Source organism: Pholis gunnellus (genome assembly GCF_910591455.1).
Source record: "Pholis gunnellus genome assembly, chromosome: 5".
NCBI lineage: Eukaryota > Metazoa > Chordata > Actinopteri > Perciformes > Pholidae > Pholis > Pholis gunnellus.
The window spans coordinates 23,173,196-23,193,461 of NC_136531.1; the positions used below are offsets into that span (position 1 = coordinate 23,173,196).

Here is a 20,266-nt window from a genome sequence, read left to right on the forward strand (position 1 = left end):
CAAAGCAGCCAGGTGCACAGAAGACAGGAGGAATGACTGACACTGACGGATGTCTGTGTTACAAATATAGTCTTATAGAAGAACCGAGTATTGATAAAGTATCTCCTAGTAATATTCAAATCCTAAAGTCACCTATCCTCACCTGTAGGCCACCGTAGTTCTCTGGCACGCTTGAAAAAGGAGCGGCTGAGCTGAGGGGTATTTAGTTGGTTGCAACCTGCCATAAACCACTAGAGACCAATAAAGCGTACAATGTCCCTTTAAATCTTTGCCCTGGTTGCCATTAAGCCAAAGAATTTAAAAGTTGTATTACTTGTCTGTAAATCTCTACATGGAGTTGGCCCTAAACACATAACTGACTTGCTTGAGCGATAAAACCCTTTTATCCCCTTTTAGGGGATGGATTGCTGGTGGTACACTGGGACAATGTAAACACAGAGAAGCGTCTTTCAGTCATTATGCAGCACAGCACTGGAACCAGATGACTGATGCCCCGGACACTGCAGTTTTTATATCCAGACTGAAAGCCTTTTTGTACTTTTAAACTAAATGTTTTGAAGTCCAACTCCTCATCATCGTTGTCTCATTATTACTCTCATTTTGAATCTTTTTTATATTCTTTAAAATAATGTACAGCTTAAACCCGTCAACCAAGAGTCTTCACTTCGCTTTGCGTGATTCATCTAACATACAGTGTGTTTGAGGTAACTTCCATCATTCGGCCTGGACAGCGTTGTGACACGGTTGCTGGCCATTGAGCCACCAAGCTGTCACTCCGTGGAGAACTGAGTCTCCAAACTGCCGCTGAGACAGCTAAACAATGACAATGATGGAGTTATGAAATGACTCCACCACATAATACCTCATGTACTTAAATATCGGTGGTTCTCGACTCCGGGGGCTACTTTCTATATTTAGTCCAAGGGATTTCAAAGGAAAGCCTGAAATACAGTGAGTGTCAGCTACTGCAGAGGTACGCTTACACACAGTGAGTGTTATGAGAGCCTGTTTGGACATGATGCAGAGGAAACCTGGTGGTTATTTTCAATTCTAATTGATATACGGTGGCACAGCACCGTTCGGCGGAGCTGTAGTTGTGAATGCTAGCTTGTCGTGTACGAGTGTGCACTAGCCGAGGCTGATAATAACAGGGCGAAGCCATGAGGGGATGTGACACTGCAGCTGTTGGCCCCTGCAGAGTGTTATCACACACAGTCCTGTTTATTCAACACACGGTGGTGGGGAGCATGCCAGACTCACAATGTTCAGCTTTTCTGTACTGTACTGGGCTGCCCGTCTTTTCATTTTGAGCTGTCTTTCTCTGCTTTTACTGTTTCTGCGGATTCTTCACCGTCTCTCCCTCTCTGGCTTCTCTATCTTTACGCCACATCTTTCTCTCTCGGCTTTTCTCTCTCTAATCTCTCTCTCTTTTCCCTTATTTTCCCGCTTCTGTTCTGCATCAAAGTAAGCCAACGCTCTCCGGCAAGCACCGGCTCAAAGCTCACATTCTCAACCCTTCAAAGCCACAGCTTGTGTGCAAGTGAAGAATAAAATGAAAAGAAATTATTTTTTTTATTTTTGACATGCTGAGAGATAATGTCTGCTAATGTTTGTAAACAGGGGAATAATATGAATGGGATTCATCCTCCAGCAATGACTGACTGGACACAATACCTGAAAATAGTGTTGGCTTTTATACATATTATAGCAGTTGATGCATTCATTTTCTCTCTTCTTATGCACAATACAGAGTTGATCTGTAGCTCTGCAAAGCCAGACCTTTCCACGGAGTACTAGAAAATAGAAAGTAGATCTGTGCAGTTGGTTGGCAAATTCAAAGGGAGGCAGCTCATGTCTGCTGCATATTTGAACAGCACAGTTGGTGATGCACATCACAGGGAGACAAACCTAAATGTGTTGTTCACTGATATAGAAGATGGGTGTCCTGCTACAGTTTCATACAGATAAGACTCTTGTTTTGTCTTATTTCCTGTCTTGACTAAAAGCTGATTTATTGCTTTTCAGTATTTTTGCATTTAAAAAGCCAGAATGGCATGTGCTCCTGTCCCTGAAGAGTCAGCAGCCAGATGCAGCAACAAAGTCAAGAAGAAAAACCTTTTTTTTGCATGAAATGAACACAAATGTTGCAGATGTCACCGTCGTACAAATCAGACAGCCTTGTTGCAGATCACAACCTACATCATCAGTTTGTTCAGGGAGTCAAATAGGTGTGGCGTCGTGCTCGTTCACAGTTCTTTCCTCCAGTTTGAGAAACAATCGACCAATCAGAGCTTTATAGTTTCATTAAGAACGGGGATGTCATCTATAGGAATTAGAAAAATGGCTACAAAACTGGTGAAAGGTGTTTGACCGTCACAGAGGCACACACTGTTGTAAGTTGACTTACAGAAATAGCAGCTCTTAAAGGGACAGTTCACCCCAAAATCCCAAAAATCCAAATTTTTCTTCTTATCTGCAGTTCTATTTATCAGTCTAGATTGTTTTAGTGTGACTGCCTATGTTTGGAGATATCTGCCATAGAGATGTCTGCCCTCGACATATGGTGCTCAAAGAAATATCTCTTTCCAGAAATCATGACCCGGTTATAATCCACAGACATATATTGATAAATAGCACTACAGGTGAGAGGAAAAATGTGCATTTTTATCATTTTTTTTATTTTGGGGTGAACTGTACCTTTAAGTTGACATATTTATTTCATAGCTTCAACAGTTGGTCAATTGCTTGGACAGTAAGAAACAGTAACAGACACTTTGAACAATTTTCTGTCATTTTTTTTGTCAAAAAAACATTCCACGATTAATCAAGACAACGAGGGACAAAGCCTGTTATTGTTCCCAAGGGGAGGGAGCGGTGGTGTTCAGGGACGTGTTGTTCCGATGAAGCGGCTACATCCATCCGTCTCTGTTGTGATGAGACCTCATTATGTTGAATCATCAGTCGTGTACCACAGAAAAGCGGAGACGGTGGAGGGCCGTCCGCACATGACTCGCACATGCAGTTCACTATAGGCGTGACCCTCCCCCACCCCCAGCGCACACAGCTAGCAAGACTTAATATGCAGTCCACTTCTGTCAGCCCGGGTTAGCTTGTGTTAGTTATATATAGTTCATGTGTATGCGTGTGTAGATGAGTGGGTGGTGCCAGCCTGCAGACTGTCACGGTCAATGAGACAATATATGGAGAATTTTGGGCCCTGCAGCCTAATCTGAAGGAAGTCATTTGAGGAGTGAAGTCAAAACAAAACTCAGTTAATAACATTAGCAAGGCAATTTGTCGCTTCCGCCACCCAAAGGGGCCAAACCTATAATTGAGCTACCAACATAAGTGGTCTGTAATTGAGCTATTGTAATTGACCTCAGGTGTGTCGGCGTCATAGAACCGGAGGAATGCGATCATGTGCGTCTCCTCTCACGTCGCGTAAGTATATTTGTGTGCATACAGTGCAGCAGAGTGTAAGTAGGTATTTTTTCATACTAATGGCATCTTTAGCAGGACGGTTTCTATGGAAACCGAGTTGCCACGGAAACACTGCATGTCTCTTTGAATTAGAAATGTCTTTCTCGATCCCTCACTCCTCCCCTCTCCGCGTGTCTCTCCATCACTTCCCGGTCCTCTTCTTCCTGACTTCCCCCGACTTTGACAGGCCAGCTGCTGTCAGTCAAAAACCCCTGTGCCGATGAAGGAGACGCGCACCACAAATGGAGGAAACGGAGGGTTGGCATCTGTGCGCTCCAAGAAAAAAAAAAAAAAAAAGGAAGAGGAAGAGGAGGGAGGGAATCTTTTTTAGAAGGTGGGGGTGCTGGTTTTTAATCAAAAGCAACATATTGAAATAGGAAGGAAATGTCGAATGGCATTCAAAAGATAATGATGACGAGGAGGATGTGGCGAAGAGAAGAGCAGGAGGACTGAAAGAGGAAAGGGAGGGCTACAAAGACAGAGAGAGAGAGATAGCTGATGAAAGGGAAGGGGAGAAGTGATTGATTTTTGCTCTCTCTGATGCCTCTGGTATCTGTGTAACCATGCTGCCACACTTATCCAGCCTATCTGATTTAACGGCAAGCCCGATAAAGGGAAGAGAGAGAGAGAGAGAGAGAGAGAGAGAGAGGGAGAGAGAGATACATGCATACAGAGATGGAGAGTTTCAGAGAAAGAGGGTAGAAAAAGTGCAAACAGATAGAGAATGGGAGTTATTGGGCCGGGTGTACAAAATGAAAATGTGGAGAAAGTCATTCCCCCGGTGCTGATGGATGTCTAAAAGAGGGCGAATGAGAGTATTGCTTGCAAGGGAAGTGCAGGGCGGGAGGAGAAAGAGAAGAAAAAAAGCAGATGGAGTCGAGTCGTGCAGGACGAAAAAAGAAAAGTGCATCATGACAAGGTTTTTGAACCGCATGTCTCTCAATCCACGCTGCGCTTGACTCCAGCCTGCACTCTCACCTCGTGCACTTGTTAGCGAGGGAAGGGGAATTGAAAAGGCAGGGCGTATGGATGTCGGCAAGGTAGACGCATGAGGGAGGGAGAGGCAGAGCGAGGAGAGAGGGCAAACGTGTGTTTTGACACGGTTAAAGGCTGACGTAAAGCTCCTGTATGGAAAGAAAAACACCTGTAGAGCGGACAAAATACACTGCAGTACACCGTGAATAGCATTTATCCTTAAATTACTTCTACTGTCCAAGCTGATACGTTATACTTTTTAATATACTTTTTTTTTAAATAAACATTTTTCACTATTTAATGTCCTATTGTATTTACCGTAAATTCCCAAATAGAGGCCTTTATTCATCTGGAATGCAGAAAGCTTTCCTGGTGGGCTTTCAATGTGAAGCGTCTTCAGGAAGTGTCAGTTTCATTTACCGTAGTTTCAGAGCAATGCAAAGTAAAACTGATTGGAACAAAATTTGAGATGAAATGGAAACAGGACATTAACCCCGTCCTGCCTCGCGGTGTTTGCTCCTCACCGTGCCGCAGCTGCAGCAGCGGTAGCTGTTTAAGTTTAAACAACACCGTGGAAATTATTTGAATTTTACTTTATCATTCAGAAAATATCGACCAAATAGGTCGCTGATTTTACTGCATGCGTGATGGTAAGGTTACCTGAAGGCAAAATCATTGTTGCACCGCTACAGGTCACTGAATCTGATGGGTCACAGAATACAGTGTAACACTGGCGGCATGCGGAGGCAGAGCTCTCATCAAATACCACAAGTTCTTATTTTAACAGTAGATAGATATTTAAGAAAAGAACATGTTGGCTTTCCACTTTGTGATGAGTACCTTCTCAAAACGCTTAACTGACGGCAATCCTTCATGTTCAGTCAGTTGTGTCGCAGTGGTGTATAATATCTGTAAAATAGATATTAAGGCATTATGACTTGTTTAACTTCCTAACACCAGCTTTAAATAGCATATAATACATAATTAAAACTAGTAACGCCAAGATTCTTTTATTAATAAAAATACAATCATTTATTTTCTGGTCATTTGAATTGTGTATTTTATGCGACCACGATAGACGACTCAAACACAGTGAAAGGATTTTTAAGATTTATTATTTTTGGCAGTTGACATTGACTTTCAGGGGAATTGAGATGATATTTTGGGACGCTGGTGCTATAGCAAATCAAAACGATGACAAAAATATATGGCTCATCAATGATTGGCTCGTCTTTAGAGTCAGAACGAGGCAAAAGAGACTAAGAGATCGTGAATAAAGGATTCACAGAGCTCAACAGATCCATGTTTTTTACAAAGTACCTACAGCTACAGGAAAGGTATGGTGTGTGTGTGTGTGTGTGTGTGTGTGTGTGTGTGTGTGTGTGTGTGTGTGTGTGTGTGTGTGTGTGTATGTGTGTGTGTGCTTCGTGCAGGCTAGCTAACTCCTTGTGGGAGTAACTGTTATTTCTGTAGTAGTAGTTTAGATGTGTTTGATTTGATCAACATCAGTTGAAGATAAGCAAACACATCTGACTGGAGCCCGGTCACTGTGACGACCTCACCTTCAGTGTGCGATTGTGTGTGCGTTGAAAGCAGAAAAAGAGGACACTTTTCTGGCGAGACACCTTTTTCTTTTTCATTGCAGCCGTCTTGACTCAACATTACAGGAAAATCACAGGTGCAACTTGTAACATTGACAATGTCTCAGTTACATTCATGTCCCTGCAACCTTTCCAGTAAACACGAGAGGAGCTCTCTAAACTCTCAGTGAACTCATCAGAGTTTTTTATTAACTGTGCCGTGGAGTTTGAAAGATTTAAGCAGACATGGAGGGTCAAAACAATGGTATTTGTTACACTTTGGGAAATGTAGGACCCAGGTGCTTGGGACCTCTGCTGCTCTCATAGAAAGCCTATGAGGCTGAAAAACAGATGAAAGTAATTGAACCAAGTGTAAAGTCAACAGAAAATGCAGCTCTGTTTACTTTAAGGTTTTATTTGAAAAACGTTTTATCAATATTCAATCTAATTGTCTATATCCAGGCTTGGTTATATACTCCCCCCTCCCTCTCTTACTCTCTCACACACATACACACACACACACACACACACACACACACACACACACACACACACACACACATACAGATGCCAGCAGACCAGTTGATTAGCCAGGTCATGTGTTATCCCGGGTGAGGTCTAATTGAGTCTCTGGCTCGTTTTCTATTGGTGGTTTTTGGCCCAATCAGCATGCAAAGCTCCCATGTGTCTTAACGTGATTAATTACCTGCGAATTCTTCAGCGCTAACGAGCTTAATCAACTCCTCGCAAAGGAGCTTTCCATTAACTTGCCGGGCCAAAGGTTGTGCTAAATGGACTCCCCCCCTCCACACTTCCCTCCCATTGTCTTACTGGGCTTGCTGTTTCTGACCAGTGTTTCTTCCAGTTGATTGTTTTAATATGTTTGCATTCGTACCTCTTTTCTTCTGCTCATTTCATTACGCTGAACAGCTTTACGTCTGTTACTTGCCGGCCGCTCTGCGAGCTTGGTTTCTTGGTTTCCTCCGCTGTTCTCCATCTTCATCTCTGCCTCTCCGTGTCAGGACAAGGCTTTGGGCTTGACTGACATGATGTGAGTGCTGCCGGAGCGTCAGATGTAACAGTGGGAGATTGAATCAGACAATTAATTGTATCCTGCTCGTGGTGCACACAGCGGCGATCGCGATGGAGCGGCGGAGAAAGCTTGAGGCAAACACTAGATTCTTGTGCTTTCAGGGGAGCCTTTATATGTGTGTGTGTGTGTGTGTGTGTGTGTGTGTGTGTGTGTGTGTGTGTGTGTGTGTGTGTGTGTGTGTGTGTGTGTGTGTGTTTGTGGGACAAGGAGATTCATTTGTCCTGATTAGACATTGAGTTGATGATTACGTTTCAGTTGTGGTGCAGAAGTGAAGACACGATGGAGTCTTTTAGAGAGGATTTTAGAAGCTCTCTGGTGTTTTAATGGGTTCTGATGTTAGGGTGCTGGCCTTACCACAGTAAGAGATCATACTGAAAAAAACTAAACAATCTAATGCTAATGTGCAATATCTCTTTATGTCTATAGAGCTTTAACTATTGGCCAATTAGTTAATCCACTAATAGATCAAAAGAAAGTTTTAGTTGTCTACCATGAAAGTAAATTGAAAATGTCGGTGTGTTTTTGACTGTCGGTCTGACAAAACAGGACATATGAAGATGTCACATTGGGCTCCGGGAACATTGTATTTTCTGACATTGACACTGAGCATAGAAGCAGCTCAATATGCATGCGTGGATAATAAAACGATGAGCTGCGAGGCACTGACTATCTTAAATGTTTCATTTCAATCATGTAAAAGTCTTTGGTTGCTGGATGCTTTGTGTGTGCTCCTGTTAGTGTTGACGAATCCTACCAGAGCTGTTTCTCTCTCAGTTACACTCAACTTTATTAATCTGATCAACCAAAGGTACAGCTAGGGATGGGTATCAATAGGGTGTTATCGATACTACTACGCTTATTGATACTCCTTATTGTTCTTCATCAATGCTCTTATGTGTCCCCGACTAAGAATTATAGACAGATCTGATTGGTCAAGTCTTGCCTCGTTGACTGATTATTATACAGTATATCTATATACATATATATATATAAAACATGTGTGTGTTTTTGGCTAATCAAATCTTACTACTACATTGCTAGCCTTTTAATATACAGGTTTGGTACCAATCTCAAGGTACAGCACAGGTGGCCCTTCCATTGACCCAGCATGCCTCCAGGCATATTTCCACTTCCTAATGGGGAGTAAATGAACGGTATTGAAAGCAATAATTGAATAATTGGCTTTTTAAGTGACAATTTGATTTGAAGTCAGAACGTACAACATTCAAACAGAGTGCAACACAAGGGACTTTTATTCCCCGAGTGACGACTGACTGCAGCCGCCTACTCTGAGTCTGTCAGCAGTGGGCTAACACTGCTCGCTTAGCCAAGTATAAGCCACGTGGCACTCCTGCCTTGTTCATTTCCTCAGCCAGTGATTGAGCCCATTTCTCCCTATACTTGGTATGAGATAAGCGGATGATGTCATTGTTACTAAGTGCCATATCAACTTGATGAATCAGGGTGAAGCTGACTCAACTAGACAGCATGTGAACATGCGGCTTAGCTGCTAGCTGTCAGATTTGTGGGTGATGGATACTGTAACCGGTTTGTTGCTAAATGTTGACAAAAGGTAAAATATCAAAACATGACCATTAACGATTTAACAAGAAAAGACCTGCTTGAGGTTGCAACATTTACTACATCACGGACTAAAAGAAAGTGTTGTTGTTATTATTGCCAGTGGAGCAAAGAAGTAAAGTTCACCCTCCCTTTCGTGATAGAGGAGATTAAAATCACTGCTCTGGAAATCTCATGCTCTCTGCCTGTTAGATGTAGAAATTGACATGTTGTGTTCATAGACATCCTGACCTCACCCATTGGTTTGTGGACTGCAGTTTTAAAGCCTCCGGTTCAGATGCCATCCTGGATTACGGCCGTCGCCATGTTGTTTTTTTTGCAACCGATAAACGGAAGTTACCGTATTTGGAATGCAGAGGAGTGACGTAGTGACGCCATCTACGGCTCTGGCAGCGACCTGTCAAGTAAGCCCGCCCTACAGCATACTATGATTTATGGTTTATTTCACTCTAAATGGGACCGTCATTTAATAAATGAACATCATGATGTATTGAAGAAGACTTGACACTAGAGATTGAGACCATAAACTCATGTTCACAATGTTTACCGAGGTAATAAATCAAGTGAGAAGTCGGGTCATTTTCTCATAGACTTCAATACAATCTGACTTATTTTTGCAACCAGAGGAGACTCCCCCTGCTGGTCAGTAGAGAGAATGCATGTTTTATGACACTTCCCCTTGGCTTCACTCAGCAGAACAGGAGATGGCCACCTGGTTGGAAGCAGTTAGCGTACTGTAGTAGCTAGGACAACATTTGCATTATTTGATTTGTGTAATTTACTCACCAGGGATTACCTTACCCGGGTAGATCCCGACGGTAACTAATGCTGCACACCTAGCCCCCTCCGGAACAGGTTATGTTCGACAAAACAGATCAGCTCTTACGAAAGAACCGCCTTCTAGCTCATCAAAACTCAGGGTGCGGATAGTGAAATAATATTACACAAAAAGGCCCGCAAGAAGTTAAAGTTGAACTCGAGATGCGACGCAGACAATGTGAATGCGTATACTGATTTCATCCACTTAAGATTTAACCACAATAATCTGCTTTAGCGTTGTTTTGATTGTGTAAACTGGTAGAACTTATTTCACATGGCAACATTTGTGTGTATGTGTGTGTGTGTGTGTGTGTGTGTGTGTGTGTGTGAGAGAGAGAGAATGTGTTTGCCAGTTCTGACTGTTTCATTATACTTGTAAATTTCCAAATTATAAAATGTGTGTAAAAATATATTCCTGTAGATATCTCTGTAAAAGCATTTATTTTGTGTGTGTGAGTGTGTGCGTGTGAGTGCGTGCGCGTGCGTGTCTAATTGAACCAATCCTATAAACCTCTGTGTCTGTGTCTGTTAAATCCAGAGAGGAGCAGGTTGTGTCCTGAGGTGTTTTCTTGTGTTCACACATGGGGGTTGCTGCCAAGTGGCTTCTGGTACTTCTGTCAAGGTACCCAAACAGTTTGGTTAAATGCGACAAAGACATTTCTGCTACACAGTTATTTACAGATGTTTCCTTCTTCTCTCACATCTAAGTGCTACTTCTGTATCTTGACCCTAATACATCAAAATGATTCAAGCTGCACTTAAGACAAGGAACTACAATTATGTGACAAGAGGCGAAGCACTGACTAAATGGGTTCATTGCTGGTTTAAATGATTATATTATGTTTATACACATAGCAAAATAAGCAAATTACATCCTATTTTCCTGGCGTATTTATAGTTGCCTTCATAACGTTCTTTTTTTAAAATCTCAAATAATACTATTTAAAAAGCAAACGATGTGATTCAATACATGTTCTTTCTATCCCGTGTTTTGTTGTTGCTCAGCGTGTTTTATGTTCTCAAAAGCCGCCTCGTGTAGAACACGCTGCCATCATTGTCGCTCCACTGGCTGCTGTGGGAGTGAATCATATTTCAGGCGCTCCTGAAATCATTTCCTCGACAAAAATAGCAAGAGTAATTCAATCAGAACATTATGGGATGTTTAAAACGAAGTGCGCCGAGTGATGCCGGGGGAGAGAGGCGTCGAAAGCGGGGTCATTGATAATTAAACAGCCGAATATGTGATTAATTAACGTGCCTGTGTGTGTGTGTGTGTGTGTGTGTGTGTGTGTGTGTGTGTGTGTGTTTGATTAGAAACACGATGATGAAGCACGTTGGGCTCAAACCGAGGAGGATTGACGGTGGCGGTTGGCGTCACTCAGACACTGCGAGCGGGGAGAGATAGACGGGGGGGAAGAAGATGAAAGGTGGAGAGAGACGAGTGTGATGAAGTGGAAAAAGCTGAGTGTTGGAGGGAACGATGTGTACACTTGCCACTTTGGTGTGTGTGTGTGTCTTTGTGAGCCCCTGTCTCTCTGAGTTCTGAGGGTTCACCCTGTTTTCTCAAGCGAGACGTCTCGCTATCTCTCTCAGGCTGAACAGCCTCTCTCTCTCTCTCTCTTTCTTCTTTGTCGGCCTCTCTCTCTCTCTCTCTCTCTCTCTCTCTCTCTCTCTCTGCACTCCAATCCTCTCCCACCAGGGCTTGTTGAGCAGTGGGCCGATATGTCGCTCTCCCTCTGCAAATCTAATTGGAGACAGGCTTTCATTGGCATGACATGGAGATGAGTTTCCAAATCCTTTTAGCCCTTCCTGCTCGAGGCTCGCTCCCCTCGGCGCTTGTACAGTAGCCTACGACGCGCTGACGCAGCGGAGCCGGCTACGCATTCCAAAGCGTCCGTGGCAATCTGAGCGAAATCAAACGCACCCATTACTTGCTGTCTTAACGGGTTTAGATCATGGAGAAAACCCCCTGACGCGTCGCTGGCAGACATGTTTCATTTAAATATGACACAGAGAGAGAGACACGTCAGCACTGTGGGGATCAGTCTGTGGAAAAAAAACTAGAACAACTTTGTGGTTTCATCTACACAGATGAGCGTGCGCATTAACATACCGCGGGTTTCAGTCATCCGCTGGGTCTCCAGTGAGTTCACCGAGAGTGCGGAGTCACCGTCTTCTCAGGAGGTCGTACCTCCGGGAGCGGGTATGAGACGCAGAGGTTTTGTGGTACTGAGGCGGCTCTCTGGTGCCGTAAATGCACAAAGGTTGAATAAAGCCTCCCAAGTGATCCACTCCTCTACCAGCCTTTTTGTATTGGGGGGGGGGCTAATTCACACAAGTAACTGTTGCAGATTCAGTGCCACTACACCTAGACTATTTTGAGATTCCTGCACTGAGGCTCAAAGTGAAAGTGGTGTTTGATGTGACTCAGATACTAGAAACAAGGGGGGAGGTTTGATCAGTGGTACAAAGAAACAAAGACCAAACTGACAATAACGCATTCATCGGTCCAGACCTGCCACTGAAAAAACAGGAGATTTGAAAGTACATTCAGTGTCATGAATTTACACGATTTATTTGATTTACATGCTCACGATACATCTCTTTGTGGGATTTACCTGCAGCAGGTCGACTCAGCATAATGAACACAACAAAGCAAAAAAGATGAATAACGTAACCTAAGGGAGATACGTGTCTATATTGATGAACTCAAAGCAGATAGCAAACATAAACACATCTTTAACACAAGGTCAAAAAAAGCCCCATCAAACATTTAATCCAAACTGAGTCTTTCCTGGAAAAAACAACCATACATATTTGTCTCGTTTCTGGTCACTTTTTATATTGAGTAGGATTTTTATTGGATTGGGGGAAGTTCTCACTCTAGCGCCTTTACCTTACTTTAACAGTGAAAACACACAGAAAATATGTAATATGTTAGCTAAGCAGCAGAACAGTTAAAGTTAGAACAACACAACAGTGTGATCTTACATTATACCTTAAACTTTTTTTAAGAACAACTTCTATGTGGATTGTTAGTTTACGTTGTTATGATCCTTACAGTTAACCCGTTTGCATCTTTTGGCCTTGTGTATATTTTGGATTTGCACCTCATTGATGTTTACCGGCCATGACAGCGACGCTGGTTTTGTTTTCACCTTGTGAGTCTGTGTGTGAGTCATCACAGCAGAATGTGTCCTGAAGACACTGGAACTACCACAGACGAGGTTTTGAGTACATTGTCAGGTGTTTATATTTCTGTCTGTCCGTGGACAGATTTTGTCGACACCATAGCGTCACAAAAGTCTAAGAGGCAGTTCCGAAACACACACACACACACACATACTTTGCACATCTGTTCCGATTTGTGTGTGTACTTCCTTCCTTCCGTCCTCGGAGCGACAAATTCACACCCATCATCGAACTCGGCCTTCATTTTGATCCCAGCTACACACCTGTAAAACTATGTGACTGCATCTTGTGCGGTTGATTGCGTTCCAGCACAACACGTTGGAAAACTTAATGAGGTCTTCGCTCCAGCCACGTTAGCCAATTTTAGCAATACTAATTATTTTGTTCATACAAACACCGTAGCAACATGTTCACAGATAGAAGTTGGACGGTATATATATGACTGATTTAATAACAAACAGCATACTACTACAGCTTTTTCTTTGACTGTTTATGCGCGTAGCAGCCATCTTGGATTTTGAGGTCGGGCTTGGTTGGGTTTGTCTGACTTCTGGTGTAGAATTTGCGACTCGGAACTCAGAAATTCTAACTTCCAAGTTCAAATGTAACGCATCAATAAACTCTCGGCAAAATACTCCAACCACCCGCTTTGGTAGTTCCTGCTCCTGTAGGTGTCTCCAGGACGCATTCTGCCATGACAACACAGACTCACGAGGGGAAACAATAGCATCCAAACGCTGGTAATGAAAAGCTGCTTTGGTCCTCCACCGTCTCTAATCGAGGACCCACTGTTGTAAAATAATTGCACATTATTTATTTTGAGTGTGAAATTGGCAGCCAATATTGCAAACTGCACACGTGCTGGAATGTAAAGTTTGACAATGTAGCAACTAAGGAGGGCGGGGCTTAGCGAACAGTCAGTTAACAAAGATGGATGGAAGGAGTGTCAGACATAATCTTAAATAATTTACGCCAAAAGATTGATTCATAAAATGCCTCTTCAACACGTCTCAACACATCTTAAAAAGTCCCCGTTCATACCCGTCCGCCCTGCAGCCCCTCGTTAACCAAACCTGACAGCACAAAATCACAAATGTAACCCACCTCACAGACAGTAACTTACAATTTAGAGAGAGGAGACACACACACAAAAAGCTCGAAAATGAGGTGACAAACCTCTTTCTTGGGCTCACGGTTGAGGAGAAGGATGATGTGAAACGACAGGCGAGAAAGCAAGCGGGCGGCTCCGGTAATGACACACACAGACTTTCAGCCTGCAGGACAATTCACACCTCAATGATATGAACTAATGGAGCTGCAGGACATAATGTAAAAACAGCACACAGACAGAAAAGACAGGGTAGGGGTCGAGGGAAAGAGGAAGGGAGAAGGAAACCCTGACACTAATGCCGTGTGAATAAAGGACAGACATGAAATAGTGGTGATTAGGAAAGAGTAAGTAGAATGAGATGATGATTAGCTGTAATCTAAGAAGGAGAGAATGAAGTAAGAAGTGCCCTCACGATCCCTCTGAATGGCAGTTTTGGTCTCACGACTGATTACACCTCTCTGAGCCCACGATTAGAACGATTATACAAAGAGGGAGTTTAGGAGGTTGAAGGAGAAAGGGATACTGTGTGAGTAAGAAAGGAAAGTACGATCCAGAACAGCAATGATGGAAAAGATAGTTGGTATCTGAAGTCGAGCTGAGGAGAGGCAGTTCACCCAAATCAAAAAAAAAAGAATGACCCAGTTGCTTCTAATGGTATCTGGCCATGCAGATTGTTTGATTTGTCCAAGTTTTCAAATATTTCTCTCTGAGATTTCTGCTGGGGAGGTTGAAAGAATTGGAAAATCACATTTCAATAATTCATCATTAACGTGTCTTTCCAAAAGCAATGTCCCGGTTGCCCTGGATAATACACACAACGGAACTACTTTCGACAGAAGCAGCCAACATTTTAGAAATAGTGAGGTCACCCACCAAACCTCCCTCAGATAACAGTGATAAGAAACCACAGAGAGAGTCTCAACTTCAGTGAAATTACTTGGATTTTTCATATTTAATTTATTCAATTAACTGTTCAATTATACATCAAAGTCTACATGTGGTATTAAAGTCTGTCATCCTCACTGCCAAGAATGCAGTATTGGAGAAATGCTAAATGCCTAAAGTAGTGGAGACAGAAACTCTCAAATAACTCAAAATAAACCAAAACTACAATAAAAGGTGAACCGGCCCTTTAAAGGTATATCTAAGATATCACATTTAGTTTTGAGGAAAGGCTCAGTAATTTCCCAAAACCTCTGGGCACTGTAGTTTTTAGTCTAAGGAGTAAATAGCACATTTGCTGGGGAAGATTTTCACCTGCGGATTAATACACACGGGGCTCACAGCAACATTATGGTGTATGTTGGATTGTCTTAAAATCAGCCACAGTGGCCATGTTCATCACGACGAAGGTTGTCACCCAGTTCAACAGTGTGGCTCGTTGTGTGTATTCTTCATAGTCTGTGGCACAGAGAAATAAGTTACATCAGGCTGCACAATACTTGTTAGTTGGTGTTGGTCTTTTGGGGGATTTGTTGGCAATAATACAAATTTAAATAATACCACCAGCTTCACCCTGTAAGGCAGGAGGAGTTGTCTGATAGTGAACACGGTTGTAGATAAAGACTGGATCCACAGATGGAATAATAATGTCAGGGTAAATTACATGTAGCACTAGCATTGATGAAAGTGTGAGGTGAGAGGTGAACGTGGCATTAGCTGTCGTTCACGCGTGGGAACACCATTATTACCTCCCTGAACAGCTCCGAGTGTATTTACTCTCAGCGTTGGTAAAACGTCAGATTTCAGCCAGTGCACGCACACATATACTCCCCCCCCCCCCCCCCCCCCCTCATTTCCACAACTGCCAATCTCTCCACCATCACTTGACACTGCATTGTTATTACCTCATTACAGTGAAAAGTAGGTAAGACATCATTTTTGTCCCTGAGGGTTAAAAAAAAAAAAAAAAGTAGAGGAAGGGGGAGATGGGCTTTGATGCGGAGTGGAGTTAGCGCACCTAACTCGAGGAGCGCTCAGCCTCCGGTATGACTAACATGTATGAGCGATTACACGCGTGGATAGATACGCGTAGTTCCCACCTGTTCCTATGAATGCACAGGAATGTGAAACAAAGCGTAGCAGTGCACCTAAGTGTTGTTCTGGGGCGCACATGTAAACCATCACTGAAGGGTGAATGTTTGAACGTTGGCTTTTCATTTTAAATCAAAGTTCCAGACAAGTGAAGTGAGATAATTGATCAGAAAGCATTTACTGTGGTCCTCGCTGGTACTGCTGTGACGTGCCGAAGTTCCTTGATTTCACCTAGATTTTAATCCCATTCTTTATCGAAACTTCAGAGTGAGTAAGCGGCGAAGACGACGAGTTAGATAAGAATATTTTTAGCGCCGTGTGTGCGTTAAATCATTAGCCGATAGCCTAGCTTAGCATTAAGACTGGAGGCAGGGGGGAAACAAAAGTTAAAAAGTTAAAAACATTACGCATTACATCTAAATCTCTAAAACATGTTGTTTCTTGTTTGTTTGACCTGTACATGAACAGAACTCTAGCCGTGACAATTTGTGATTTCACAACCCAATACCAATATCAGGGCCTGCTTACTGACCTGATCCGTCAACCAGAGCTGTAGTCTGAAAGGTTGCACAGAAGTGCTTGGCAGATGCACACATTTTAATTTGTTTAAAAAGGCTTTATAGGTGTTATCAGGTGTATTTCTTCAACTCACACGGTAGCTGGAAAATCCATCCTGTCAGATTCAAGTAACACGTTTGTGTCCGGACCGATCAGTGTCCTGTGAGGAGCTACTCGCGGCTACACACTGTAGGTTAGTGCAGGTGCTGCAATAGCATCAGTTATATCACAACTGAAGAGTATTTCTTCATTGCAGGTTTATTATGATGAGCTGAAACAAGAATATGCTGTAAAAAAATATCAATATTGTTAGTAAACTGAAACTAAATAAAAACTGTATCCATTAAGAAACCCTTAACTAAATTGAAACAATTATCGCATGGTTAAAAAGTAATAACAAATTGAATGAAAATATTTGTAAATTAATTTCCGTTTTAGTTTTTCAGCTATAATATATCACGACCAAAAAAGAAGGAGATGAATTTCCGTCAACTCTCGGGACATTGAACCACAGAAACTGAACGGACTCGACATTGAAGCGGATGGCGCGGTGCCGCAATTCCTTCACACAATTCGGACACTAAAGTAGCGCGAGAATTACACATTATAGCCGTTCCCACATAGTTCTCCAACCATTTATTTTGTATGTATATGTTGCTACCTACTTCTGAGACATTATGCCTGCCTCTAGCTTAAACTAACTAAAACTACTGAAAAACTAAAGAGCTAAAAAATGAATGCTAAACCTTTATGACAAACTGAAACTAGACTAAAACCACCAAAGGCAGTATAGCTAAAACTAAACCAAAACTAAAATAAGAACTAATAGAATATGTATAACTATTGTAACATTTCTTCATTGAAGGAGGAGCAAACAGCGACACTGAAGACTTTTCTCTGTGGAAAATATGTTTTCGCTCTTCTCCCGACTGGCTTTGGCAAACATTTGATTGACAGGTGGTTCATCCAATCACCTGCCTAGTATTTCTTTTAAGTAAAAGTCTCTTAATACAATAGATGAAATGAATGAAAAATATGTTCTATTATTGTTGGATGTTCTGGAGTGCAGCTACAGAGCACACACTGATGAATAAAGCACGGCTCTAAACAGAGCTCTATTTGTCCCTGAGGCTTGCAGTAGCTGGACACGCTCCACTATCATCGGTGCCCTACCTTCCTGTTCGCTCTCGTGCTCTGCATGACTCATGACCTTGTTTGCTGATTGGCTCCTTGCCTCTGGTTTCCAGGACGACCACTCCATGTTTTTCCAGTTTGGTCCGTCCATCGAGCAGCAGGCCTCCGTCATGTTGAACATCATGGAGGAGTATGACTGGTACATCTTCTCCATAGTCACCACGTACTACCCTGGCTACCAGGACTTTGTCAACAAGGTAAATCAACACATTACAGACATACATGTAGTATACAGTATACTTAAGGGGACATAGCAGTAGGTGTGTATGCACATTACACATTATATACCACTAATCAATAAGTTGAGCCCAAACAAATTACAAAGACTACTATCTGCTAAGATAAATGTATTCCTTTGCTCAGAGATGATTCCACAAGCAGCAGGATACTTTAACAGCTAATAGCCGAAAACTTTTTTTCAACTACGGATTCAAATGAGAGATTCACTTTCGCTCTGGGTCCCGGGCACATTGGGGGACCCATTATAAGAGTCCAGACAAACACTGTACTTTTCATGTTGTTTTCTTAACATTTGAAAAGATGTTTAAAAAATAGATAGGTGTGTTTATTTTGCTATGACTGTGTACGACTGATGAAATGAAACTATTGATGAAACCATTGCTGAGGACACAATTGTCTGGTTCTGAGCCATAATTTCATGCCTTCAAAAATGATAAGGTTCGGCATGAGTTTGATGTAAGTGGGTAGCGAGTTCCATTTTCTGATTGCTTTAATGGAAAAAAAAGGCAGATTGGCCAGCATGTCTTTTTAGATGCAGCCACTCAGTGAGCCCTCAGCCTCCTTATCTCCAGGGCTTAGAACAGACTCTTTAAAGGGGTTGGTATGAGATCCTGAATAACTTTGAACATCAGACACTCATCTGAGAAGAATGAAAAGTTCTTGAAAGTCAGCTAATCATATTTCTTTGTAAAATTGCAGCAGTGGCAGGGTCTTTCCTTTGAACAAAGTTAGAGTAACGATCCGGTTTAAAAGAAGAAGAAAAATCACGTATTAATTATCTAAACAGAGGTTTTGAATGAGGATATTTTCTCCATTAGCTTTATGTTGAATGCGTAATGTATAGAGTCTCATATCAACTGCTATAGTTTGCTGTCCATAATGTATATCTGCTAAATATTTTGAAAACAAACAAGTCAAAGCTCCCAACGAGAAAAGCTTAAACCAGTTATTACCAGCACCGTGAATCTCATTCTATCCTCCCTCAAGCAAAGATCAAGCACACACACACAGAAGAACATGCAGAAGAAAATGGTGATGTAATGGAATATACTGCACACAAAATGCTTTGTTCTGCCTGTTACTCAACATGAATAGATTCCCTAAAGGAAAACAAAAATCTATCTGTCGTCTAAATGCCACATTTAAGCAAAAGGATCCGCAATCCTAAAAATCACTTCTGCTGCACATCCTGTATTAACGCTGTGCCCATAGAAAAATGAAATAGTCTCCATCTCAATCCCTCTGTGGGGATAAAGCCTGAAGATTTGGGAGAAGAGATTACCGAATCTCGCTCTTGTCACATTATTATTTATTTATTTATGAATCGACCGCTGTCTCCCACTCCCAAGAGACGTGTAAAGACAGAACAGTTTAGCAATCTGGGAGATGGAGGAGGAGACATCTCAGTCGATTTCGTTCCAGCAGCTCCTCTTAACAACTCCTCTGTTATGTGTGCAGCCTACACTTAAAAAAAAATTAAAATCCCATCTCCCTCGCCTGTCCAGGTCCGAAGTACCATCGACAACAGCTTCGTGGGCTGGGAGCTGCAAGAAGTCTTCCTGCTGGACATGTCCGTGGACGACGGAGACTCCAAGATCCAGAACCAGCTGAAGAAACTGCAGAGTCCTGTCATCCTGCTCTACTGCACGAAGGAGGAGGCCAGCACCATCTTCGAGGTGGCCCATTCTGTGGGCCTCACGGGTTACGGCTTCACCTGGATCGTGCCGTCGCTGGTGGCCGGAGATGCAGACCACGTTCCCGCCGTCTTCCCTACAGGTACACCCGAACACCAGGGGCCGGTCTCACAAAGACAGACTTCCGATTGACGTCTAAACTCATCCGTTGTACAAAGCAGTCTAGGTCTTGTCTTTTTAAACAGAGGGGCCAGGTTCAAACTCATTTAAGTCTCCTTAGTGTTTTAGAGCAAAAACACTGAAATCTGTATTACATTATTATGTTATCAGTTTTCAAAAAGCTTTGTATTGAAATGTGGGCACAAGTGGCAGATGGGCTTGTTTGCATATATGCAAATTTCCCCCTTGTCTGTTTGCTCTACATTGTGCCAGTCAGTGGTGGGGCGCATACTGATTCCTGTTAACCTCGGGTAAGTCAGTCTATAATCTTTGGGAGTTCATTTGGTCCTATCTGTTCACAGATATGAGATAAATACAGACTGACAAACTTGACTTTTTTTATCGATTTTTTTTTATCGGTCATCATCTCATTAAGGGAATTCCCAGTGATGTTGTTCTGACAAATATCTCTGCAGGAAAGACACCCTTTTGTCATTTTACACTGGCTCTCCCTCTGCCTCCTTCCCCCTCACCAAACATGTTCGAAGCATTTTATTTGAAAGCGTTCACGCCCGCAGTTCCACATTTTCAACATGCGTGTAGAACCAGCAACAAC

The 20,266-nt window shown here is 42.5% G+C and overlaps 1 protein-coding gene across 1 annotated transcript in view; it reads left to right on the forward strand.

The window, feature by feature from the left end:
* The window catches only part of grin2bb (glutamate receptor, ionotropic, N-methyl D-aspartate 2B-b), a gene marked incomplete at its 3' end in the record, with an annotated part of 67,944 nt that overhangs the window by 13,251 nt on the left and 34,427 nt on the right, over positions 1 to 20,266 (forward strand). Inside the window, exons 2-3 of the mRNA XM_079158980.1 lie at positions 17,671 to 17,814; positions 19,363 to 19,633. Coding sequence (XP_079015106.1) covers positions 17,671 to 17,814; positions 19,363 to 19,633 — 415 coding nt within the window. The remainder of the gene's footprint in view (positions 1 to 17,670; positions 17,815 to 19,362; positions 19,634 to 20,266) is intronic.